The sequence below is a fragment of the Rhizoctonia solani genome, chromosome 8 (assembly GCF_016906535.1).
Source record: "Rhizoctonia solani chromosome 8, complete sequence".
NCBI classification, from domain to species: domain Eukaryota; kingdom Fungi; phylum Basidiomycota; class Agaricomycetes; order Cantharellales; family Ceratobasidiaceae; genus Rhizoctonia; species Rhizoctonia solani.
This window is the reverse complement of record NC_057377.1, coordinates 1,412,040-1,436,440: the sequence shown is the minus strand read 5'-3', so window position 1 is coordinate 1,436,440 and position 24,401 is coordinate 1,412,040. Positions and strand designations below refer to the sequence as shown.

Here is a 24,401-nt window from a genome sequence, read left to right as displayed (position 1 = left end):
CTCTTGTGGATGAATCAAACAAAGTCATTTTTCGTCGTACGCGCGCACTACTCGGATTGTAAACTCTACAAATCACAAGTACATCCCAGAGGTCCACAAGGAAAGAAAAAGAAAAGGCAACAACAAAACACAATACATAAATCACACAATACAAAATCGTCCAGAGCACAGAATTTTAGATTGTGTATCTGAAGAACGACGCGTAGTCTCCGTTCTCTCGCTCCCTCTCCAACATCTCGGGAGTGTACTCGTCAGCCTTGAGAGGAAGGTTAGTTTCCTGTGCAACTCGGTCACGGCGGTCGTTTTCGCGCTTGAGCCAGGCGGACATGAGAGCAGAGAGGATGGCGGACATGGAAAGAGTGGCAATGAGAGTTCCATGACCGGGGTAATAGTGAGGGGCATCACGAGATCGGTAGCTGTGAGTGAAGAGCGTTAGATCACAATTAAACTTGAGATGAGGGAGAGATAGAAAACGTACATGAAAGCACCAATCATACCACCGAGGTTACCGAAACCGACGTGCATGGCCAGTCCGACACCGCGCTTAGTGCTACCGCCGATGTTGTTTCCGTTCCAGGCGACACCCATGGGGACATTGGGGTACACACCGCAGGCGGCCAAGAAAGTGCCAGCGTACTGAACACCCGGCTTTTGAGAGGCGATAAGCATGGTGAACCCGGCAATGGCGAGGATACAGAAGAAGACCATGAAAGGGCCGCGCTTTCTCTGCGAATCCGCGAGCTTGCCACCAGCGATCGTGAACAAGCATGCGACAACATAGGGAGGGACGGTCATGAGTTGGGACTTCTCGTTGGTGTAGCCCATGTTCTTGATAATGGTGGGGAGGAAGAGGGAGAACGAGTAGAGGGGTGTGTAAACGCCGATGGTGATGAACACTAATAACGAACTTGATCAGAATTGAATGATCAAGGGCGAGTAGAGATTAGACATACTGTGAACCCAAATCTTCCAGTCCTTGAGTGCGTCCCAGAAGTACTTCATACCGAACTCATCGGCCAGGGCACTTCGATCCTCGCGGAGACGCCTGACAACCTCGAGCCGCTCCTCCTCGGTCAAGAAACGAGCAGTCTCGGGGTAGTCGTTGATGACGAAGAAGGCGACAGCAGCGATGATAAGTGTAAGAATACCCTCGAGGATGAAAATCCAGGCCCATCCGGCTTTTCCACCGAGGCCGTTCATCTCGGAAATACCACGGGCAAGGAGACCTCCGAAGGCACCAGCAGCGGTGGCGGCGCTGAAAAAGATAGCCATACGGAGACCGCATTCGTGGCGACGATACCACATCTTGTGTAAGGATTAGAATATGAAGATATATGCGTAGAAACATCATCGCTTACGGTAATGTAAAAGGTGACACCAGGGAAGAGACCGCCCTCAGCGATACCCAAGAATGCACGAGCGACGAGCAAGCCCGTGTAATTGTGTACAAAGCCCATGAAAGTCATGCAGAGACCCCAGGCGACCATGCTAATGCGGGGAATGAGTCCTCGGAAGCCATTGAACGCGGGGTATATGCTTACATGAACGCGAACCAGAGGCTCGGACGGGTGCGCTTCAACATCATATTAGATGGGATTTCAGCCGCGACGTAGAACGGGAAGAAAATGGCTATAGAAAGAGTCAGCAACAGCGTGGACTTGAATGGCACACAGCATACCCAACGCAGTGTTGTACTGAAGCGACGTCTTGTCCATGCCTAGGTCTGCTTCAAGACCGGCAAGACGGGCATTACCGATGTTGGTTCGGTCGAGGAAAGACAGCTGCGAAATGTGAGCGAGCGTAGAGGAATAGGAGAGATGAACGTACGAGGTACAAGAGCGCGAGGAAAGGAACGATATTCCAGTCCATCTTGCGCAGCAGACGAGCGGTACGGGGCCCATCGAACTGGCCCCCGATGTTGGACTCGAGGGATTCGGTGCCATTGGCAAGGACCTCCTTGTGTTCTGGTGCAGCTACTTTCTCGTCAGACATGGCGGGCTGGTGAGTTGGACCGACCAGGCTGCGAGCTTTTTATCGCTGTTTGCGCGTTCAGTCCATAAGCGCCCCAGCCCCAGAATCACGATTTCCCTGTGCCAAGACTTCATGGTGCCTGGGGCTCCCTGCTGAGAAGCACTCAACCCTTATGGAGAAGTGGGGAACTCCACCAAATCCCCAAATCTCTCTCCCTGCTGAAAACACTATACCATTCCTGCCTCTCGTCCTACCTCTCGGCGTCGTCATCGTCTCCCGTGATCGACTGCAAGCTTTTAGTGTGCAGTCCCACCGGGTGAGGTCGGAACGTTCGCTATCATGTGCACGTATATCTGTCTTGTCTCTTCAGGCACACCTACCACTTTAAGAGTGGCAAACCCAGCCAGAGATCCAATTCTCGGGCGATATGACCTCCCGACTTCTTGGGTTCTCGTCAACCTCGTTTCTTCCCGGTCATGTCGGGTTTGAGTGATTTCCCTCTAGTCTACAATACACTGAGGTGCAGATACGACCTTACCCTATTTGACCTGATCTCTTGGCCCTTTGGGCGCTCGGTCATAAATAATCATCGTGTGTTCTTGGCAACCCTTCTGTGCTTGCCTCGAGGATAAGCATTGAATACTCATTGTTACCTCTTAAACGTCCTGCACCACACACTACTATATGATGATGTACCGCCACTGTCGACGAAGATCTTCGCGACGTTCTTCGATTTCGTCGGCAAAGTTTATTTCTATGGATCTCGCGCTTCGAGTAGCATACAAATTTGTCTTTGTCCTTGCTTCGGTTGTCTAATCATGCGGGGTGGGAATAATACTCGGACATAAATGATTAAATCCATTGCGTCTTGAATGTCACATCCAACGTACGGTTTACGTTCGACCCCACCCGCCGAGATATTTTTACCAAAGCCACTGTGTTGCGTTAAACCTTGTGTTAGATTAAAATGTCGTTTATCGACTTTCTTTCGGCTCACAACACAATGGCTAATTCACTTGAACATGAGGATTTTGACACTGGCCCCAATCGCTCCAGGATCCGATACCCTTTGTTCAGCCATATCTATATTCTTGAGAAAGCTGTACGTGGAGAAGACTAATAATAGCTAGCCCTTGACTTGTACATAAACAGCCGCCTCGAGTTTGCCACTCCAAACGCCTTTCACACTAGTTTTGATGTAATACATATGCCGTGATGGGTTCAACTCTACTACTACAACAACCACAACAAAAAACCGCAATCAATCAACAAATCTAAAAAATGTCGCCGAGTCTCCCTTTCGGGATTCACTCTTCAATTCTTCTTCGGTATACAATTCGGGCGCCTTGTAAGCCCGGTCCCTCCGTTTATTTTCCAGTCGACAATAAATGTGCACGACGAGCGCGGTAATTGCGCCTAGGGCCAAGACGCCGATGAGTGTACCTGGGGCGCACAGGGCGCGGATCAGACATTAATTGGTCAATTAAGAGGATATCAATTACCGTGTCCTGAATAGTATCTAGGGGCATTTCTCGAGATGTATCTGAAACAACAGGGTTAGACAAGGGAGGGGAGAATCATAAATGAGATAAGACGTACGTGTAACTCGCAACCAGGCCTCCCAAATTGCCGAATGCAACAACCATTGCAATGGCCACACTTCGCTTCATCGCGCCCCCAAAGTTATTACCTAAATCACGAACACCCACGTCAGTATCGCACGAATCAGCGAAAAAATCAGAAGGAGCAGTTGATTAGAGAATCCAATGATCCTTGAGGGGGAAATTACTGATAAGGAAGGCTGCCCGATCGAAGACGTGCTGAAAACTGGAGAGTGATCTACGCATACGTACCACACCAAGCCATACACATGGACGCGTTTGGAAATGCGCCCGCAGACGCAACAAATACGGCAGTGTACTGTACGGCTGGTTTGTCCGAAGCAATAAGCATGGAGAAGCCCGTAATCGACAAGACTATTCGTATCGGCCAAGTTTGAGAAGTATTGGAGACGTTAGGAATTTGCGATTACGCATCGGGTCGAGCCAAGCCCAGAAGCAGACGCGCACAAATCGTAAAACCGAACTTGAGTGTCATTCACCGTCGCACGAAAAAATGGGGTGGGAGGGGACTTACGGAAACATCCGATCATAAATCTCCCTCGTGTGCGCATTCGATCAGCGGCTATCCCGGCTGTGACCGTCAAGATGCAGGCCAGGACGTACGGAGGCACCTGCCCATGGTATCCTCGTGAAATTTCGATAGGACCAAACGGATGAGTGAAACTTACGCTCAGAAGTTGCGACCTCTCCGCGGTGTAGCCCATATTGCTGATAATGGTCGGAAGAAAGAGTGCGAGGCTGTATGTGGGAGTAGTACATGCTACGAAAATTAACACTATGATTACCACCCTAGTCAGTAAACGGGCGAGCTGATGTAGACTTTGACTCAACTGTAGGCATATGTCTTCCAGTCTTTCACTGCATCCCAGAAGAACTCCATATCATTGGCCCGAGATAGGTGGCTATTGTCATCATCTAGTCGACGAATAACTTCATCCCGTTCAGCGGATGTAAGGAAATGAGCGGTGCTTGGGTCGTCAGGAATGAAAAAGTACGCCACCGCAGCTGCACCAAGAGTTCTCAGCGATTGCGCCTAGCAGCTATGCGTTGATCATTGACTTACCAACTATGATGGTCAAGAGTCCTTCGAGAATAAAGATCCAGGACCACCCTTCTAATCCTCCCACCCCACGCATTTCGCTGATTCCACGGGCCAGTAGACCACCAAAGGCTCCAGCGACAGTTGCTATCCCAAAATGCTAAGGTCACTATATTTGATAGAAAGAAGGGTACTTACCAGCCGCATAATAAATAGCCATTCTCGACCCGGTCTCAGACCGTCGGTACCACAGCTATATGCGTGCGTTGGTGGGTGGTACGGGCGTGCCAGTGGTGATTTGTACAACTCACAGTAATGTAAAATGCGATACCAGGGAATAAACCTCCTTCTGCGATGCCGAGGAAGGATCGTGCAATCATAAGTCCAGTATAGTTTTTGACGAGCCCCTGGAATAGTAATATAAATCTCTGGGGCTCGTAACCCAAACCCAAACTTCGTACCATAAGAGTCATAATTGTTCCCCATGACACCATGCTGAAATAACATTGTATCATCACTTCACTCTGTGATGGCCATGCCACTTACAGGAACGCAAACCAACTGTGAACCTGAAGTTAGATGATGACATATCAGGCTGACAAATGACATCCTTACAAACTTGCCCTCGTCCGCTTCAGCATCATATTCGAAGGTACCTCGGAGATCACGTAAAATGGGTAGAAGATAGCTAGAGCATTATTAAATTGGAGCCCACGAAGGCCGAGGTCCTTTTCGAGCCCGTCCAGGCGTGCGTTCCCGATATTGGACCTATCGAGGTATGAGAGCTGAAATAGCGTTGAGCCAAATGCAACACAACAACATGATGCGTACATACCAAAAAGAGACCGGCCATCCATGGTAATATCCGTCGGTCGAGCTTGCTCAACAGTCTCTTGGAGTCCTCGGGAGTGAATCCTACCCTAGAGTCGGCTAGTCCCGTCTCGACACTATGTATAGAATCGCGCTTCTCGCGAAGGGCTTGAACGCCTTTCTCGCCAGCAACTTCGTAGTGCGTAGACTCCATGTCGGGGAGAGACTGGATACCTTTCAGACCCAATTCCAGTTTATACCTCACAGATATCCGCGAACGAGAGAAGTAGGTTGGTCAAGACATTTGTCCTTCTTATGTGCCGAGGAAGACCTTGCTGCGGCTAACCTGGAGCCCGTCTAAAAAAAGCATGGTTCAGCGAACACTTGGAATGTTGCCTGGCTTCAATTGCCCGGCTACCCTGCATTGTAAGCATGCTCTTGCCTTGTATAGATCAAAGGCGTCATGTGGTTGGTTGTTCGAAAGATGATATGATAAATATTAGACTTAATATAGCCAATCTAAGGGTGCCAAGACCACGGGCTAAGTGATCGAGGGTGACGTGGACCGGTGGTTTATCTATGTATACTGGAGTGATATGCCGGATTTACGGTGGAGTAGATATGATGACATGCCGCTGTTAAAATGATTCAATATACATCGGGATTGAGGTAGTGAGTGCCAGCATAGTGATTATAGTCAAACATGCTGAAGTCAGCAAGGAAATATGAACTTGGAACAAAGAACCAACCGGGTTCCTTAAGGTCGAGAATTAGAAGTCGTTCCATAAGCTCCCCTGCAAGCTACCGAGCCTACAGATGACTGAGCCTTCGGATAACCACCCCCGTCCATGTGGTATCCTTTTGACTTGCACACTAAATCAAACTCGAGAATAGTGTGAATAATGAGAGTATAGTTAGGGCAAAAGGGTGAAGATTAAAGTAGGCTCTATCACTAGAAACAGGTTTACAAGTATTATTCTTCGTCTGACCCCGAGCCCGAACCAGGTTCCCCATCGCTATCTGGAGCAAAAGAGCCATCAGACCGGATAAATGTTCTTTTTACACACTTATACATACCATTCGCAATATCACTGTTATCCACTCTCCTTTCGGCTTCCGCTTTCCGGAAAAGACGGCGGACATCTTCATCATCGGCCGGTACAACATCGATTGCACGTTGGCCGTGCTTATCCTTGATAGTATCATCTGCGCCAGCATCGAGCAATGATTCCACTGGATAAGAAGATCTGTAAGAAGTCCAAAATCATACTTGGCAAATGTTGTGATATAAACTTACCAACTGCTAGCCTCTCGTCGGCATCCTTGATCCTGACCGCAAGGTGAAGTGGCGTGTATCCATCAATCCGGTTTTGCAAATCAACGTCGCATCCACCTTCGCCCTCGTGCAACGGGTGTTCATACTCGAGAATCTTCTCGAGCACTAAAATTGAGGCGCTCCGAGCGCTGTGAAATCTTCGGAGTCAGTTGGACCTGATGAATAGAGTACGCTCGACTCACGCGTAGTGTAACGCTAAGAGGTACGGATAAAGTAAGAAAGAGCTTGAGCAGATTAGGGCTAATGCTCACCTGTGTTTCCCAATCTTTAAAGTCAAAGAATTGATGCCCACTTAATCAAAATGCTCAGAAAATCCAAATAATAATTCCCTACCCATCCTGATAGTTGATGTCAAAGGGCTTCTCGTTGGACACTTCCTCGAGTATTTCATCAAATAAGGAAACGTTATCAGTCTTGGCCGCAGACAAAACACGTTCATCTTTGCGCGGGTCAGAGCCATCTTATTGCAAAGTTTAGCTGACTTACGCAACGAAGCACCCTCGTCTGCCATCGTCTCAGTAAGGCTATTGTTGTTGATAGGGTGGTGGGCAGCAACGCGCTATTGGTTATTCACCTAAGCGCTGTACTGGGGCGTTTTGTGGATCCGGATCAGGGTGCTCCTCATCCATCCACAAAAAGCCGTGACGCGCATTCAGCCCCTGGCCACTTGACTACAACCACACTATCATACAACCATGGCCGACCACGCATGTAGCGTAGGTCTGATTATACTAAGCTTTTACAATAGCTAAAGCATCTCGTTATAGCATCTCGTCGAGGCGATGAACAACAAGGGTACGTATATTTCGAGTAGTGCGTCCAGAATGGGCTGTAACTTGAACTTTTCTGTAGGCTGGGATTACAACAAGGTTGCTACCGAGCTCGGTCTTTCTGAAGAACATATTAAGGATGGTTGGTGGCGTACCAATTTCCCGTGAACTTGATTGCCCACTATTTCACAGTCTTCACTGGCAAGACTAAGCCTACTCCAGTCGAGTTTAACGCTATCCTCAAAGTTCTTGGAATCGATGAACAGGTAAGGCAATAGGTCAATAAGTCAACCACGAGTACTTGCTGATACCCGTAAAGCCTCCCAAAGATTCGTCGCACACTACCACTGCTAAATCCTAAGGAATAATACTTTATCCCTTAGAGGTGTATTGAGAAATATTACATTAAACTTTGTCACCTGTATAAATATAAGGAAATTAGCAGCTAGAAAGAGCAGGAGCTGGGTAATCTTGAGTTTACAATTAATCAGCGGACATACAGATGTGCATATGCTATCTGGATGTGCATATATCAACTTTGTCTCTCATCAAAACAGGTGAGATCTGACCGAAGAGAGAAACTGGTCGGGATGTCCGGGATTGCCTGCTGGGGAAAGAAGTGCGAAAGCCGTGACGTAGCCAATGTAGTGTGATGCGATAGCCAATCACAACAAGCCAATTTTACATCTGAATGCTATTATGCAATATAGTGTATCTAACGAAACCATGGTCATGTATAGCCGTCAAGCTGCTGCTACCTTCACACGTGAGGGAACCTCTCTGGGAGTCGAAGATTCAAGTGGGGATTCAACAGGGGCCTCTAATTTATCTTCGCCTAAGCCTTCATCATCCACCTCTACTCCTTCAACTCCTTCAACTCCAAACCTGTCATTCACGTTTTCTCTGTGCTTTTGAGCATTGATAACTCGATGCCTCATCGTTTCTTTGATCTTGTTCATGATGTCCTCCCCACTCCCCAATCCTCCACCCCCAGGGAGAGCGGACTCCAACATATCGTAGTTTTTGGCCTGAGAAATGCGTTGATGAAAAGCTTTTCGAGCAGCCTTTGGTAGTGCTTGTGAAGATTCTGGAGTAGTTGGTGAGTTAAATTGTTGGACACAGAACTTTGTATTGCTGAAATGGTTGTCGAGATACTTTGCCTGGAATTGGGTTTTAGCCAAACGAACAATATTTCGGCTCACGCCCAAAACTCACCAGACGCAAGTACTCTGGCATAATTTCCAACTCTGCGTCCCGCACCGGTCGTGATGGATCAAAGCAACTGGGGTTGGCCTCTGCAGCGCGAGCCATCATAACACTCGTCGCGCCAGTTCTGTCCTTGATCTCCTGTGCGGCTAGCGCACCGGGGCAGTCTCCGTTGTAAATAACTGCAACCCGTCTCCCAGTCTTGTCCTCGGCCTCGAGCTCTGCAATTTGGTCGACTGCTTCTCGCATCCGGGATGTGACCGCCGGTGTAGCAGGCCTCATCTCACGAGTGCGACAGTGGACAGTAAGTGCGCTGATACCACCTTCTCGCCATATTCTCGATACCAAGGCTCGGGTAGCTTCAGCATCGGCGAGCAAACGGATTTTGGCGCTAAGGGGCACGTTGGGAGGAATTGTCGAGCGGAGTTTTGACAATATGCCGCACAACAAATCGGGGGTTGATAAAAGAGCGGCACCCATCCCGGCGTGAACGCTGAATGGTTTCGGACAGCCGCAGTTGAGGTCAATGCCCGCCACGTCTTGGATGACAACTTGGGCTGCCTGCGCAGCTAGGTCCGGATCTGACGAACCCATCTGGAAAATAAGATGTGTCCTTTCAACAGGATGGGTAGTGAAAATCGGATTATTCGAATTTGGCTTCATATAGGTAATTACCCCTGTGCGTTCTATCGGAGTGTAGTGTGGGCAGTGTGAAGGCACTACGGAGAAATCTGCATACCATCAACAATGCGCCGCGAGCCTATGATAGCTTTATCTATAATCTCCGGACTCCAAACTAATGTTGCCCCATATTTTAAACTGAGTAACCGAGTCGGAACTAAATGTTGAGTGAGTACATAATGGTGCGATAGTTGGAGAAATGAACCTTCTTACGCGTCCCAGAGCGTACCATAGGGGCCAGGATAATTCCGTTAGTATAGTCAACAGGTATTCTCCACGAGTCGTCGATTTTAGGTACGGCGGCCAGAGAAGTTTCTGGGTCATCATTGAGCTTTACCCTTTTAGATGGACGAGGGGAAGAAGGTGGGCTGAGTGATTCGCGGGCCACAGGCATAGTGTTGAATTTCTGCGAGAGACAGGTTCGTGATGCTACAGAGACTAAACCGAAGCCTTTCAAAAGGGCAGTGTGGCGGTCAAGAATGGCATGCATGCGGCTAACTGCAGACCGCAAATGGTTGATCAAAATTGAAGACCTAACATTATGTAATCACAGCCTCGATCAATTGGCAATTACGAATTGCGAGTAATGCTCACTGAGCAGGAGTAATGCGCTGAAAACAAGTACAAGGTAACCAAGCGTTTATTACAGGGTGTATCACATGCTATTCGTTCGTATATGTGCCTATGTGAGCACCAAGAGCTTCATCCTCCGAGGAATCTGGATCCTCTGGGACGTACACATTGTATTTGGGTGGTGAGACAGGTACACCAGTGCCTTCTCCCACTGAGTTATGATCTAGCGGTTCTCCTTCATCCTCGGGTTCATCTTCATCGGGCTCTGGTTCAGGTCTAGTTATAGTTTCAAGACCACGACTTCGTGCATATCGTTGCACGATTTCTTCATTGGTCATGGGCCGAACCTCCCATCCTTCCGACCCCCGTCTCATTCGTACGTCACGATCAGCACTCATATCAACATCGTATTCGCTAGAGGCCCGTGATGGAGAAGAGGAAGTTGAGACACTGTCGTATTCGTGATCGAACTGCCTGCCGGCGTCTATTTCCGGGTGGATAGACTCGTCGGAAGGCCCCTCTGCTTGGTAGGAAGGATGATAGGGAGGATGATTATTCGCGACACGCATACGAAGTGCAGGGTTGAAGCCCTCGTTTCCATAAGTCCAAGGCGATCCCTGTAGCCGTTTTTGAAGAGCCGTAGCTGAAGCTATGTTTCGATCCTTGTACACATTGGGATCCTTTGGTGGCCATTCAAATTGTGTTTCGGGGTCTAAAAGTATGGAACCGTGAGCCTACGTCTGGGTATAATATATAATACAGAAAATAGGGAATCTAGCTGATTTACATATTAGTCGACATTATTGTCTATATGGGAGTATAAATGCATACCTCACCTGTATATACTCTCCAAGCTATTTCGTCTCCATCCAACGGCATTACACCATATCTTCTTGATCAGCAGCGCGCAAACGAGATCCGTTGCGTCCTCCATTGGTCCCACTCTCATCGACATCGGCGTCAGTGCTTGACCACCCATTATCGCGATGGCGCGAGCCACTATGATCGCCCACCCGCGACCGGTCCCGATGAAATTCTTCCCACTTACCAGTTCCATCAGCCACCGGGAAGCTAACTCCAGAGCCACGCATTCGTTGTGGCCAGCACCAGAGCCAAACCTGTTCGCCTAAAATAGCACGAATATTTCTCCCGGCTCCGAGATGCTATACCGACCGTATGTTAAATATAAATACCGAGGCTTGGTACTTGGGCTCACATAAGGGAATTTAACCTAAGGACAGTGTAAATGAAAGATATACGAACCAATTCATAGATAACGTACCTCACGTATCTTTCCTTTGCGTACGAGGGTAGCTACTTTATCTTTCTCCCATCCTTCAATCGTAGTCTGGTTTGAAGCAAGGCAGTAAAAGTGATACAAGCTATAATGAGGATTGTTTAGCACAGCCGAGAAGATCATGTCCGTCAGGAAACTCACCTGAAACCTCCAACCAACAAGAGAACTGGAGTGCAGGCAGCGTAGTTGAGAATCATAAAGACCAATTCGCTCGTCGATGGCCCTTGCTATTCCGAGCAACACGTAAGAAACGATTGAGGGGCATGCTGCATACGATTCTCACCCAAAATCCCGAGGCGTTCATCGCATACCATGCGCGCATGGAAATCATTGCAAAGTGGTAACTACATGCCACGTCGACGTAGAAGAGAAATCGAATGAAATGGCCATAGTTAAAGTCTAAAAGGTCATTAGACTCGCTTGTGCACCGAACTGTTCGACTTACGCCCAACACAGTTGTTCACCCAAGGACAATGGTGGTCTAACGTCCAAGTATTAGCAACCCAAGAGCATGCTTCGAGGCCTCGGCCTTACCCATCCGAAGGACGCATTTTTTGCATTGTCGACAGTGGTGGGCTATGTAGCACTTAAGCAAAAGACTAGATGAAACATAGAAGTACTCATACATCGAGGGGGTTTGTACCGCTCACAGGTGCGGCAATACCGTGGTGCGCCAGTAAGCTTCTTGACTTCGTATCCTTCTGTTGATCGGAGGTCTGGTTTCTGTAGCAGACTCTCAACGATATGATAGAGCAAAGAAACGAAGTACACACCCAGCCCTTAGGGACAGTGCCCGGGTCAGTTCGGACCGTCCAGATGTAGTTCCAGAATACCATTCCAACAAGAAGACTTAAAGATACCGTTAGCCTTAGAATAGGTTCAAAGGGATTTAAGACAAACTTGAACGGGACCAGCAATTTAAGTAAGGGTATACTGAGTGTCCGTCCATACCAGGGCCATATTATGAATATTTGTGAGGAATAAGAAATGAAAGATATCAATGAGAGCGTAAACCCGACCCTATGAAGATATTTAGAAGATTGATGGGATTATACCCAACCAATGAGCTCACCAAAGCCTACCAAGAAGGCGGCCCATTGCAGAAAGCCAAACAAACTTATTTAGTAGTGGTGGTCAAAAGTCGCGGGGGTTTCGGGTGGCGGTGCCATGGCTTGCTGTAACGCGTCCTTGGACGTGGCGATTACAAATTAGTATGGTACTGATCGTACCGAAGACCATCATATCGTTTTCTCGTAGGCTTATTTAAGACTGAAGCTGTGAACGCCGAGCCTATCACTAAAAAATCTGCTTCAACCAAGAGGAACGATGGACCATCTCAACGAGTATCAAGTTGGCCGCCACCCAGTCCATTATATTCCCAACTTTATTAACGAAGCTGAAGAGACAACCTTACTCAGGAAAATAGAGTCTACTCCTGCAGGAAAGTGGAGAATCTTACCGAATCGCCGGCAAGTAACTCGTGTCATGTAGATTGGAGCTTTGGCACTTAACTGTAATCTGGTTAGCCTTCAAGTGTGGGGTAAGTAGTGAGGCACTGTAAACTAGAGAACCGGCATGAAAGTAGCCACTAATTTATTGTAGGAGGCGAGATATCCAAGTCTGGGACGTTGGTTCCACAAGAATTGCCTTCGTTTGTCACCGATTTGTGAGTACCAGGTTTATCCTCATGTTGATCCTTCTGAGCCTGGGAACTATATGCGTCCCAAAAATCTATACATTCACCAGCCCAAATTTGATTGAAAAACTTCGAAAAACTGGCGCTTTTTCGGAGACATCTCAAGGCACCGTCAACCACATCATATTAAACGAGGTGAGCATATATGGCAAAGCTCTGGCTGAGAACTTATAACTCGCCTAGTACCTTCCAGGGCAAGGAATAACAGTTAGTGATGCCAAAGCATGCTCATGTCTATCCACTCAAACAATATTTACTGGTAGCCTCATCAGGACGGGCCGGCCTATCATCCTGTAGTCGCAACCCTGACATTGGGTTCTCATGCAGTTATGGAGTATTATCAATACCTGGAACCTTCTCAAGAAGATGCCCCCGATCCCTCTGTAAAAACAAGTGGGGGGAATGCTGGGAAAGTGATCGACCCAGCACCCATTCTTCGTTTGCTCCTCGAACCGCGCAGCCTAGTTGTTACTCACGGAGTTTTATACACACATCACCTACATGGTATTTCGGGTGCACACAGTGATGTATTTGCCTCTTCCCATGAAGACATAGGCAAACTTAAAGCAAAGTATTTAGGAGAAGAAAGAAATGTGGAGGTGCTTTCCGTAGGAGACATTATGAATAGGGAAACGCTAGGATCTCGAGATTTATGTGATCGTTTTACTCAGCTTGCGAATCAGGCCGACCAAGAAAGCCGGCTTGCACATATTCATCTGGAGAGACGGACAAGGGCCAGTTTGACATGTCGGGTGGTTGAGAAGACGTCCAAGGCTGCTGGAAAATTACTACGACTAAAGTAAATTTTATACTCGCTGTAGCCTATGAATAGTATCCAAGACAACAATAGAACTCTACATTTGGAAGTTCCGATCGTTAGCGTTGAGCTCGTTGGAAGTTTATGTCTAATTGGGTTTGTTTGGTACCTTTATGACGTAAGGCGCGATCATATCGTTGATAGCCACAATTATCAATATATCGAACAAACGAACTTCACATACCCGGCTTGCATACCCGACTTGTTTTGGATGATACCACAACACCTGAGTCTCCGTGACGAACATAGAATGAGCTCTGGCAACGCCTTTACACTTCCGCCTATCAACGCAGGAGATGTGTTCACCTGCCAAGGAAAAGGCCTCCTGTACGAGAATGTTGCTCGCGTACCTATTGAGGAGCTACGAGAGCTTTTATCCAGTGGCTCAGGCCAGACGCTCGCGGGGGACAGGAAAGAGTTAGTTTCGTGTATCGTCTCTGTGGCACTCTACATTCATATTGGTGTATAGATCGAAGAAGTGGTTCCAGGCTCAATGTGCGCACTACGGGTTACCCACTAAAGGAATCATAGCAAACCTACGGTCTCAGCTTAACACTTTCGTCACTTCCCCTACTGCTAGCGTTCCGGAAGAGATCGTAAGGCTTGAGTCTGACAAGAACAGCGAGTACAAGGCATTGAGCGAGCAGATCAAATCAATTACAAGTCGAGCGCGAAGCCCAACACCTGGACGAACAAGACGTGTAACCATGGCTAGCCCCACCATACCACCTTCCCAAGAATTATTATCTACCAATGCGCCTAGATCGAGAACGATTAGTGCGCGCCCGTCGTCCGCAGCTCATACGCCAGATGCTGAGCCGGAAACACAGCCCCACCCAGTGAAACGAGGTCGGGGTAGACCGCGAAAATCAGAACCCACGCCCGCGACCGATCATCCAAACACGGCAGAGATCTCGCCTGCTACACCTAAGCCCGACAAGGGGAAAGGCGCTGCTGTCTCAGCTGGTTCTCATCCACCTTCTCGGCCTCAACCACTCTCACAAGCCGACTCTGCTATCTCGACTTATTCGGAACTCGATGACGAAGTTATGGACGTATTGGATGATATCGAGGAAGGGCTCGAATTTATGGAGAAAGATCAGGACGGAGATAGTCAAATGAATCCCCGATCGTCACCTCCCAGGCCACCTGTTTCGTTCCCTGAGCCTATAACTCCACGCCGCACGCAGCCGGCTAGTGCATCTTCCCCCCACATAAACTCCCCTCGATCTATGCTGGAGCGTGATGTCGTGTCGGGTACATGGTCTTTGCGCATAGTCAGTGCCTCAAGACAACCTCTCCCTGATGGGCAACAAGCAACTGATCCCAAGGGAACAATGAATTTGCATCTTGCAGGGGACAAGCGTTCTTTGACCGGAGAATTTGGCCTACTAGGTATGGACGGCGTCCTGCAGAGTAGAACTCTTGAGGGTCGAATTGACGGAGCCTATGCGCGTTTGCTGTTCGTTGGGCAAATGGCTGATGGCGATAGTCAAACCTCGAACAAGGTCTATGGTCCTTCTCCATCTCAATCTGGATACTTGAGATTCAGCGATGGTCGAAAATCCAATGATGGAAAATTTACCCTCAAGGGTGCGTTACAAGGGGGCAGTTTTGGTCAAGTTGACTTTGAGGGAGTAAGGGAGGGCGAAGAACAATCGCTGTGTGTTGCTTGGGATGATTTTATCGATTGATACTTAAATTACACATGGATTAATATTGTGTACTCCATAAATTCAACGATATACCACCATCTATTCATACAACTTGAGATAGGTCAAGCGGAGTGTGGAATGCAAACAATTGCCTGAATAAACGTCCTTTGTCCAATCTTCCTCTCTTCGAATATCATACAATGGCGGTTTATCTAGATTTGGGTCGTGAAGTGATTTTATTTTTTGCCGAATATATCCTCACTGCACCGATGGAAAACCCCCTTTGTTTGCGAACCTTCCAAAATTGTTTGGGTGGCACTCGGGCAGATGGGCAATGTACATGGTCGCACGCATAAAATCCCTCGGGCGCCCAGTAAGTTCCTATCACTTCATCCATTCATACCTTCTTGTGTTCTGTTTATTTTCATTGACACTGTATCCATACTCACTGCTGCAGGACGGCATATACTATATATTACTTTGGTCGCACCATGTCTCGTATCTCTACTTCTGCTCACACCACTGCCGTTTTCACCTTTGATGGCACCAATCTCCTATATGGAAACATTCCGCGAGTTGAGGCAAAACAGTTGCGATATCTCCTAGTACGTGGCTCTGGTCACGTTATAAGAGGAAATTACATGTATGTCAAGCTTCTCTGATGATCCAACAGTGGCTGATCATATGCGACATTTATCAGGCCGAAAGCATGGTTTCGAGCACAATGTGCGCATTATGGTCTTCCAACTAGCGATACTTTGGCTGCTCTCCGTAACCAACTAGAGCTATTTGTCAACAGCCCACTTCCAGAAGTTCCGAGAGGCCTCGTTATTCTAGAGGAACAGAAACGAGACGAGTACTCAGCCTCCTCTCGCGCCCTAGGCCTGGGTCTAGATCTCTTACAGAAGAATTTTTCAACGAATCAATTGCAGAATGAATTTGAGCAAAATGAAGAACCTATCTCTCCAGGTTTCTCAGGTGAAACGAGGGAAGCCCAGCATACTATTTCAACAAAGATCGCTCAACCCCTTGCCGACGACACTAACCTGTGCTCGACCCCGATAACCAAATCCCCGAAGAAATTATCTCTTCCACGAGCAAAAATCTTCGCAGTGGCGAAATTCAAGAAATCGGTGCGATGGGACCCCGTATTGGCAGAGAATGCCCTCCAGGAGATTAAGCTTAGGATGGGGTCAGAACCGACTAGCGAGACAGATACTGATAGTGACATCGAAAATGATCCGTTTACCTCGAGTAGGTTTAGGGCGCTTGGCTCCCGATCCTCTCGCGGCCCACTCACTCACTGGCCCCAAAGTCTTGCGCCCCTGATCGCAGATGTGGTGTCCGGTCGTTGGGAGCTTTGCGTGACGGATCATACCATATCGCCTCTTCCCGCACCGTGGCGCACTGCATCGCCCAAGTGGCTCAAGGGAGACATGGACGTACGACTTACTGCAGACGGAAGATCCCTCACCGGCAATTTCGCGCTCCTGGGTTTGAATGGAAAGTTCAAATCGGAGAAGTGCAGACTGTATGATGGTGGAATTGGTATATGGATTCGGTTCGTAGCACGGATGCCTATTACTACCACAAAACCTATCCGACACCAGGGGCACGAAGAGCATAACTTGGCGTTTGGACCTTCCGAGACTCAATACGGGTACCTGAGGTTTCGTGGCGGAAATAAAGTCTGGGGCATGTTGAGATGTCGGAAATATGGAAAACTCGATTTTGATGGTGTAAGGACACAGGAGCCAGTGAACATGGTATCCTATTGATATTGGCAAGGTCTCAATAAGTAGAGGATGATATCCATGGCGAAATAACCAAATTTCTATGTATTTTCTAAAAGTCACAGTCGCTCTTTGCCGTTTTCAACGTTTGCATTGTATACTAGGTACTGATGAACCCAATCAGATTGGCTTTACATACAGTTAGGTAGGATCCGTGAGTGAAAGCTGAATGCGAGTTGTTTCTTGTTTTAAGTTAGGCACTATAACTATATAAATATCAAGAGTTTCCAGTGTATGGTCGCCCAGACAGAGTAGGTTTCAGTCAGGCGTTCTCATGCGCTGAAAATTGAGATGTTAATAATTATTTGGTTCAAGCATATATCCACATTGAAATATTATGGGCTTTAGCCTAGCTATGGGCAATGTCTATAGTCCACTGACTGGTAGCGTGAAGACGGTATCGCCGGTGTCGGTAGCTTTCTGAATAGCAGCAGCCTCGGAGAAGGTCTTCGCCTCGTCAACGCTCTTAACACTGTGCGTTTCCTCTTGTTCTTCGATAGTAGGGATGTCACTCTTCCCCATGGTTGACTCGGCGTAATTTTCGTATTCCGTTGGATGTCCTTCAGGTCCTGACCAAAAGTGGAATGCCTCACTGTGTACGCCGTAAGATGTCGGCGTGACTTGGATCAAGTCACCACGTGCGATCTCCACCGCCGGCACTTCAGAGGAAGGTAATCCGATCAAATAAGCAAGCCTGAGAATTGGGAATAAGTCAGTGTGCTACTTAGAAATCATGGATAATGGTACATACAGGCAGCGAATAACGGATGCGTGAGTAATGATTAGTAGATCGTCTTGCTCATGCTCAAGCTCCACAATAATGGGTTCGAGACGCACTGCAAATATATTCAAGAGCTGACCCGGGTATAAAAAGGTTTACCCACCACATAGGTCGTGGTAGCTTTCGGCGCGAGGAGCGCGGTGCGCATAGGGGTCACGCAAGAATCTAGCCCACTCGTCTGGGTATCTCTCCCGTGCCAACTCTGGGGACAGGCCGTCCCAAACACCTGGATTAATTTCGCACATCTGGTTCTTCTCGACGACCCGATACCCCAACTTTTGGAAGGGCCAGGCAGTATGGTGGGAGCGACGGCGCGTAGAAGTCCAAATCTAAGGGAGGTAGAAATTAAATGATCTTTCAGGATTGATAGATGTAGCGACTTACCGTAAGTTTCTTGTTCTCATCAACTGCTGTCCCTAATTTTTTGCGCTCAGCGAGGTGCTTTTCACGCCGCTGTAGTACAAAATTCATTAGCTTCTCCGAGTACTCCCATCCAGCTTCAGATAAGTCTGAATCAGCTTTATAAGAGTGTTCGATAAGCGATTGTCCGGACTGCACAAACAAAAAAAAATCAAGATAATATTTATATCGCCTGGTCCTGGTACCCACTCGAGCAAAATAAATGGTACGGTACTTGTTATGGATGTTCATTAGGAAGAAAATGATTCGAGTTTGTAGATAGCCGTAGATTTTCTAGATACGAAACGAATTAGTAGTGTTCTCCTTAACATTGGTAACGTACATTGATCATAATCTTCTCCCCGACCTATTGGGACACGTATTAAAATGTCCAATCGCGAATGATGATAGGAACCCACGTTAATAATCTTGATATGGGGCCAGTTGGTCTCATCGACTTCTTCGTAGTGTATCTCGTGATCTTTGATACGCAACATGTAATCTTCAATGGCTTTCTCGGGATCCCATCCTTTATACTAGGAACCAAAGAATATTGCATTCTCTACCTCAAGCTCGCCCAACCGAATCAAACTTACATCGGGTGATGATATCTTCACACTACGGATGTTAGATATAACAATATCCTGATTGTCACACATAGATTCTATTCGCGCCATCAGCAGACACAATAGGATATGAAAGATGTACTCACCAAGGAAGATCACATGAACGCCGAGCTTTTCGAACCTTTCTCCTACAGTTTTCCTACTTTGTTTCGTCCCATTATTGGCGTCGTAAATCGCAACCTGGCCTCCCTCCTTATTGAAAAAGTCAACGACCATTTGCTCACATCCTTCTCGTATACTTGTTCTCAGCTTTGCTGTTTCGGGTGATTTTTCTCCTTTAAAACCCTCCAGCCTTGAATTCCCAATGGCCCAGAGCGATTCCACACTCACCCAATGTGAAATAATCTGGAGGGAGTTGCTGTGCACCACCAAGCAACCGACGACGATAATCCCCCAGTGAAAACACTTTAATCTTGACACCCATCCATCGCAGATATCGTTCAATCGCACGAGCGATATGAGTCTTTCCTCTAGCTACTTTAGAGTGAGACAATATAGATAGAGCGTTATAAAAGGGGCAATCTGACCTGGAAGGCCAACGCAAACAATCAGGATATTTCCCGCATGCCAAAGCCTTCCAGAAGCAGTTGTATAAAGTGGTGCAGCCATCGAAAGTGAAGTTGATAATCGAAAGGCAATGGAACAGGTCGATGACAATGATATAACGGTACACAGACTTTAGCGTCTATAACTTTTATTCAAGTAATGGCAATAGCGACTGGCTCAAAGATAGTGCAATACAGTATCTTGTCGTCGTTGAAAGGCAGATCGTCCCTGATCAACTCCAATTTGTAAATGGGTTAAGGTCACAGCGATCAAGTGGCTACAATTAAATTAAATACATCTCGGTGGCTATGCTGTCACCAACTGTCCTATTGATACACTTGCAGGCAGCATTTTCGTTCAAGAGCGAACTCCTTCATCCTCAAACTTCGGTCTCGATTTCTGGCTCGCGCGAGTGCTGGGCAAACCGTTGCTGAACTTTGTGGCCACCTTTCTTGACGCCATCCTTTAACCAATTGGCGGTGCGCATCGGCTTTGTCTGCATAAAGCCGCGGTGCTCCCGGTGAAGCTCGTGCTCGTGTTGCTTCCAATCCTTGAACATCTGAACCGGTCCACGCCTTCCGTCTCTTTCACTCTCGCTATCTTCTCCAGTACCATCTGCGTCGTGAGACTTATTAGTATCAGTCCACTCGTCGTCAGTCGAACGTAAAGCCTGGTCATCCGCTTGATCACTTTCGATCCTGAAATTCTGTCCCTCTGGTTCTCTAATGCCATGTTCTCCTTCTTGATCGAGTCCGACCGTATCGCGTAAGCCGGCTGCGTCCTGTACTTCATACTCTTCCCACTTCTGTTTTTTAAGTGGATCAGAGTTATCAAGAATCTTCTGGTGTATGTTGCCAAGACCCGCAATCGCGCAGACGTCAAGTTCTACCGCCCCGATTTGCTTTGCATCGTGCCCATCGGTGTCGATTGTGGATTCGGTTGAATCCAACGGAGGAATGTAGTTTTGCTGAATGTACTCGGCCGATTTGCCATCCACATTCCACAAGGCAACTCTTATTGTCGTGCGCTCTCCATCAACCAGATCACGTAGCCACAATGTAGCATGTGCGATCGTCTTCTGTGGGCCGAGGGCGCGCTTTGTCGTGAACTGCAAGAGCAGCGCGGCACCGTGTCGCTTCTGTATCGGTAGCTGAACGGGCTCAACCTTTTCTGAATTCCATTCCACCGAGCCATCCTCTTGGGCCTCCGCCGCCTTTCTAGATATCCGCTCCTTTACATCGGAGGTTCGAAGCCGAACTTGAGCATCCTGGAAATCGGTATGATTGTTGTCCGGTAGCACTTTGACGCCGTGAAGTTGAATAGTACCAACAGAGAACCCAAGGATATTTGCAGGTAGCCGCGCTGTGGTTGGCCTATAACGGGGATAAAGATGTATGCGCGCCATCGATATGCGATACAATTCACTTACCTAAATAGCAAAGATACACGTATACGTCCGTAACCAATCCCTCCCTCCAAGGGACAAAGCTGTGTGAACTGAGAAGATTCAGCGAATGCTTCGGACAGCTGTTCCAAGCAATTCAGTGGCTACCTCGGCAATCAACAGAAACGCTTACTTTGATCGTAGTGGCACCGATAATTGGGTTGTTTTCTCTCATTCGGGCATCCCGCGCAACAATCGTGACATGAGCCCTACGCCAGTCCTTGCAGAATCGCTCCGTAGCTACGCAATCACTTCAGCACGTCAAACTAGTTAAATATGCACGCATGTACCCACCAGCATTAAAGAAAGGCGAAGAGGTAATTGGTTTGACACGAGTTTTGTAGATCTATGCGTGTGTTAAAACTAAATGAGAAGAAATTACAAAGATAATGGCCTACCTTCTGATCGTTTACTAGTACCACACAGTAGGCAGAGGGCAGGCCATCACCTTCTTCTTCTTCTTCCTCTTCACTGCTCCCAGGTCCGTGGCCTCTGCCCTTGGTTCCCTTGTTGAGCTTGAACCCCAAATCGCGCATTTCGTGCACTTGAATTGACAAAATACCAGACGGCAAATCTGGATCCGGTGCACAGGTCATAACAGCTGCCTCCAAATCATTCAGAGCGTTGTCTGGCCGGATGATTTCTTCGTCATGGGGTCCATTCGCATCGGTCGAATCAGACGTGTCAACGGGTTCGTTAGACCGAGTCTCCTCTGGACTAGGTAGCTTTCTTTTCCATTTCTCCGCCCGGAAAGAAGGATTGGGGTCCGTTTTTTCGTAAAAACCGACCGTAAATTCCAAGCTCCCTTCCCCCTTGGTGATTGGCTCAATACTCCGGAAAGATTGATTCTTTTTGCGGATTAAGGCTGAAGTCATCATTAGCATGTAAATCGGGCGTTTGGACGGCAAGCTTACTGGCTATGTCAATATCCACAGTACCAAGCACGTCATCCGCGCTAATTCGATCCGAGTCCCATAGTTGTAAACTAAGCTTTTCCCGAGCAGCAACCGCATCTGGGCCGACTAGTACTATTGTAGTTTCCTCCCAGACGGGCGAGCGATCGGAAATTATTCGCGTGGAAAACAAAGGCCTTCCCAGGCGTGAAAAGGCTAGTGTAACGTATGGGTCTACTGGGGTCCCGACGTCAGGTCGGGTACTGATTGAGTACTGTTGATTATGAATGAATCATTAAGGAAAACTAACCCGATCCACCATCCAGGTCGGCCACCTTGAGTTCCGTTGCACGATGGATGGTTACGACCAGAATTCCAATAGCGTCCGTATCTGAAATCCGTCATCACGGTTAGACTGGTGACTGAGACAGTGGCTCGGCGTACCTCTCTTGACGTCATCGCCACTGATAAGCCTTTGTACGTCTAGTTTCAGGCTCTTGGGAGCAACATATTGTGCAACGGCAGTGTTGACCGAGTTTGATATAAATGTGCTGACCAACGGCAGATTCATGATGTTGGTAAAGTGCTGGTGAAGCGGCACCACAGAGATTGAAATCCGAGGAAGTCCAAGTAATGTCACGACTGCTGTCTTTATGCTACGACAGACTGTAAGTATCCAGCTAAGCGAGTGGTCAAAAGAGACATACAAAGGTGGATTGGGCATTAGTTCGAGTCTTGCTCGAGCTGTCCCAATTGCTCCAGAAATTTCAACCCATACAGCTATTGGGTCGTTATAATCGGTTTCATTGACAGAAGATATAACTTACGAATTTGAACTCCAAAAAATCCTCTAGAATATATCATATCGAGAGTAAGCTCAAAAAAATTGACATTCGTTGCGGTCTCACCTTGCACCAACGAAGAAATCTACCACAATGCTATTATATATATTAATTTACGGCGAACTTTAGTACTTCAAACTACATACTGTGCGTTTTGCGCTTTACTACTAGCCGAAGCTCCGCTTGGATTCGCATGGTATGCAAACGAAAGTTCTAGATTCTTTATACCAACATTAATGGAGGCTCGAACTAACTTGGCTATAAGGTTGCTACTCACTACATGTTCGCCCTGAATGTCACCTTCCTCCGTCCTTCTCAGTGGTAATGCCCGTATGCCTGTGATCCTGGGTGCAACGCTTCCCTGGCCAAGGTCGCTTACTCTAATTGAATTAACGATACGAGGCATAGATGCCTGCATAACATCCTCAAGCATATCGATCACGCTGGTAAATAAACCGGGGTCGATAGAAGGCCATAATCCCTTGAGAAATCCGTTTCCCCACTCTACACTTTCATGGATAGCCCCTTCATTAAAAGAGTGCTCGCTTTCCTTTGCAGACATTGCACTGGTTTCCCCTCGTTTACGCTCGGAATCCCATACATGGGCCTCATAGTCGATCGTGGCTTCAGCGTGAAGTCTATATATGAGGACATAAGCTATAAACGATGGTGCAACGAGGCTTAAAGCCCAGAACATGGGCATTCCCGGAGCTAGTGATACCCAGCCAACGTGCCATGTTCGAGGAGATCCAACAAATGGCAAAGCAGGTAATAGTATGAAGAAGAAATACGTGAGAAGCGGTAGGGTGGTGTATGCAGCACATATGCCGAGGAGAGTCTGGGTCGTCAGAGTGTTTACATGACGACCGTGTGCCGGCCAGTCAGGCTCCGGGAGTGGATGTTGTCGAAAATTGGTTGTTTCTCCCCCAGGAGTTGCTTCCTCGTCAGCATTCTTAATGGTCTAGAAGTCAATTATATCTCTCAGTATGTATAGATACAGTATATTTGATATTCGACATGCTTACCGTCTCCTCTCCGGTTACTGGGTCTTGGACTTGTAATGTCTGGCCCCTAGCCATTCGGTTGACGGCATCTTCCGTACGCTTTTGGTCTCTCTTTGCGTCCTTCCTTCCTGTGGCGAGCTTTCTGGCCTTGGAGTTCGTTGCACTCTGCGGGTCGACCACATTGCGAAACAAGTGGGCGACTTTAGGGACAGGATTGGCTGCAGAGAATGGCTCTTTGGGTATGCGTTTTGAGTCCATGGGAGACAAGGAGAGTTCTCAGGACCCAGCCTGCGCTAGTTATAATAGCCAGGTTGACGTGAAGAGAAGGATTATGTGCCGTTACATCTATGGCTTGTCGTGGTACATGACGTCGATGTAGGACACCTAGCCATAAATGCATAGCGCTTCCCTTGATGATTGGAAATTCCCTAGAGTTCGCTTGTGTGCTAGAAGTCCCCAGCTGTGACGTCATTTTTGCCATTTCTGCTTTGTTTAGGCACATGGAATCGCTCTTGTCTAATCTCATTTATTGACTACAAGCTACCAAAAAGTCTGCTTTTTATGAAATAGCTAGCTCAGATCCCAAATCCATAACCACAG

The 24,401-nt window shown here is 47.7% G+C and overlaps 11 protein-coding genes across 11 annotated transcripts; 4 read left to right on the top strand and 7 right to left on the bottom strand.

The window, feature by feature from the left end:
- Positions 1 to 175: 175 nt before the first annotated feature.
- Positions 176 to 1,992, bottom strand: RhiXN_09898 (major facilitator superfamily transporter; the record flags this gene model as incomplete). The annotated part of the gene is made up of 7 exons (XM_043329714.1): positions 176 to 416; positions 479 to 896; positions 954 to 1,305; positions 1,359 to 1,488; positions 1,542 to 1,629; positions 1,679 to 1,781; positions 1,828 to 1,992. 7 exons carry the CDS (start codon positions 1,990 to 1,992, stop codon positions 176 to 178), a joined length of 1,497 nt encoding a protein of 498 aa, XP_043182548.1.
- Positions 1,993 to 4,419: 2,427 nt separating this feature from the next.
- On the bottom strand, positions 4,420 to 5,656 carry RhiXN_09897 (major facilitator superfamily transporter; the record flags this gene model as incomplete). The annotated part of the gene is made up of 8 exons (XM_043329713.1): positions 4,420 to 4,598; positions 4,657 to 4,779; positions 4,831 to 4,885; positions 4,944 to 5,039; positions 5,094 to 5,127; positions 5,179 to 5,193; positions 5,248 to 5,417; positions 5,468 to 5,656. 8 exons carry the CDS (start codon positions 5,654 to 5,656, stop codon positions 4,420 to 4,422), a joined length of 861 nt encoding a protein of 286 aa, XP_043182547.1.
- Positions 5,657 to 6,415: 759 nt separating this feature from the next.
- RhiXN_09896 (ankyrin repeats) lies at positions 6,416 to 7,289 on the bottom strand (the record flags this gene model as incomplete). The annotated part of the gene is made up of 7 exons (XM_043329712.1): positions 6,416 to 6,462; positions 6,520 to 6,675; positions 6,740 to 6,906; positions 6,961 to 6,973; positions 7,030 to 7,043; positions 7,112 to 7,217; positions 7,265 to 7,289. 7 exons carry the CDS (start codon positions 7,287 to 7,289, stop codon positions 6,416 to 6,418), a joined length of 528 nt encoding a protein of 175 aa, XP_043182546.1.
- A 184-nt stretch (positions 7,290 to 7,473) lies between these two features.
- On the top strand, positions 7,474 to 7,909 carry RhiXN_09895 (DNA-binding protein helix turn-helix; the record flags this gene model as incomplete). Its single annotated transcript, XM_043329711.1, has 5 exons — positions 7,474 to 7,494; positions 7,546 to 7,573; positions 7,631 to 7,690; positions 7,741 to 7,814; positions 7,868 to 7,909. The coding sequence occupies 5 exons, from the start codon at positions 7,474 to 7,476 to the stop codon at positions 7,907 to 7,909; spliced, it is 225 nt and encodes a 74-aa protein (XP_043182545.1).
- A 382-nt stretch (positions 7,910 to 8,291) lies between these two features.
- Positions 8,292 to 9,829, bottom strand: RhiXN_09894 (tRNA-dihydrouridine synthase 1; the record flags this gene model as incomplete). Its single annotated transcript, XM_043329710.1, has 4 exons — positions 8,292 to 8,708; positions 8,764 to 9,440; positions 9,494 to 9,592; positions 9,649 to 9,829. 4 exons carry the CDS (start codon positions 9,827 to 9,829, stop codon positions 8,292 to 8,294), a joined length of 1,374 nt encoding a protein of 457 aa, XP_043182544.1.
- A 268-nt stretch (positions 9,830 to 10,097) lies between these two features.
- Positions 10,098 to 12,141, bottom strand: RhiXN_09893 (DHHC palmitoyltransferase; the record flags this gene model as incomplete). The annotated part of the gene is made up of 11 exons (XM_043329709.1): positions 10,098 to 10,720; positions 10,855 to 11,007; positions 11,057 to 11,171; positions 11,225 to 11,239; positions 11,291 to 11,390; positions 11,447 to 11,532; positions 11,589 to 11,704; positions 11,751 to 11,786; positions 11,840 to 11,881; positions 11,932 to 12,028; positions 12,079 to 12,141. The coding sequence occupies 11 exons, from the start codon at positions 12,139 to 12,141 to the stop codon at positions 10,098 to 10,100; spliced, it is 1,446 nt and encodes a 481-aa protein (XP_043182543.1).
- A 490-nt stretch (positions 12,142 to 12,631) lies between these two features.
- Positions 12,632 to 13,804, top strand: RhiXN_09892 (2OG-Fe(II) oxygenase family protein; the record flags this gene model as incomplete). Its single annotated transcript, XM_043329708.1, has 6 exons — positions 12,632 to 12,792; positions 12,832 to 12,845; positions 12,908 to 12,971; positions 13,052 to 13,136; positions 13,185 to 13,208; positions 13,265 to 13,804. 6 exons carry the CDS (start codon positions 12,632 to 12,634, stop codon positions 13,802 to 13,804), a joined length of 888 nt encoding a protein of 295 aa, XP_043182542.1.
- Positions 13,805 to 14,068: 264 nt separating this feature from the next.
- RhiXN_09891 (2OG-Fe(II) oxygenase family protein) lies at positions 14,069 to 15,512 on the top strand (the record flags this gene model as incomplete). The annotated part of the gene is made up of 2 exons (XM_043329707.1): positions 14,069 to 14,235; positions 14,288 to 15,512. The coding sequence occupies 2 exons, from the start codon at positions 14,069 to 14,071 to the stop codon at positions 15,510 to 15,512; spliced, it is 1,392 nt and encodes a 463-aa protein (XP_043182541.1).
- Positions 15,513 to 15,964: 452 nt separating this feature from the next.
- RhiXN_09890 (uncharacterized protein) lies at positions 15,965 to 17,251 on the top strand (the record flags this gene model as incomplete). The annotated part of the gene is made up of 2 exons (XM_043329706.1): positions 15,965 to 16,116; positions 16,174 to 17,251. The coding sequence occupies 2 exons, from the start codon at positions 15,965 to 15,967 to the stop codon at positions 17,249 to 17,251; spliced, it is 1,230 nt and encodes a 409-aa protein (XP_043182540.1).
- Positions 17,252 to 17,632: 381 nt separating this feature from the next.
- On the bottom strand, positions 17,633 to 19,681 carry RhiXN_09889 (6-phosphofructo-2-kinase/fructose-2,6-bisphosphatase; the record flags this gene model as incomplete). Its single annotated transcript, XM_043329705.1, has 11 exons — positions 17,633 to 17,960; positions 18,018 to 18,102; positions 18,151 to 18,376; positions 18,432 to 18,599; positions 18,657 to 18,740; positions 18,790 to 18,813; positions 18,866 to 18,982; positions 19,043 to 19,110; positions 19,159 to 19,347; positions 19,403 to 19,546; positions 19,600 to 19,681. The coding sequence occupies 11 exons, from the start codon at positions 19,679 to 19,681 to the stop codon at positions 17,633 to 17,635; spliced, it is 1,515 nt and encodes a 504-aa protein (XP_043182539.1).
- A 316-nt stretch (positions 19,682 to 19,997) lies between these two features.
- Positions 19,998 to 24,059, bottom strand: RhiXN_09888 (C2 domain-containing protein; the record flags this gene model as incomplete). The annotated part of the gene is made up of 14 exons (XM_043329704.1): positions 19,998 to 20,991; positions 21,048 to 21,145; positions 21,196 to 21,302; positions 21,357 to 21,408; positions 21,461 to 21,927; positions 21,977 to 22,192; positions 22,266 to 22,346; positions 22,400 to 22,611; positions 22,663 to 22,735; positions 22,783 to 22,805; positions 22,864 to 22,893; positions 22,944 to 23,017; positions 23,075 to 23,758; positions 23,823 to 24,059. 14 exons carry the CDS (start codon positions 24,057 to 24,059, stop codon positions 19,998 to 20,000), a joined length of 3,348 nt encoding a protein of 1,115 aa, XP_043182538.1.
- Positions 24,060 to 24,401: the final 342 nt, after the last annotated feature.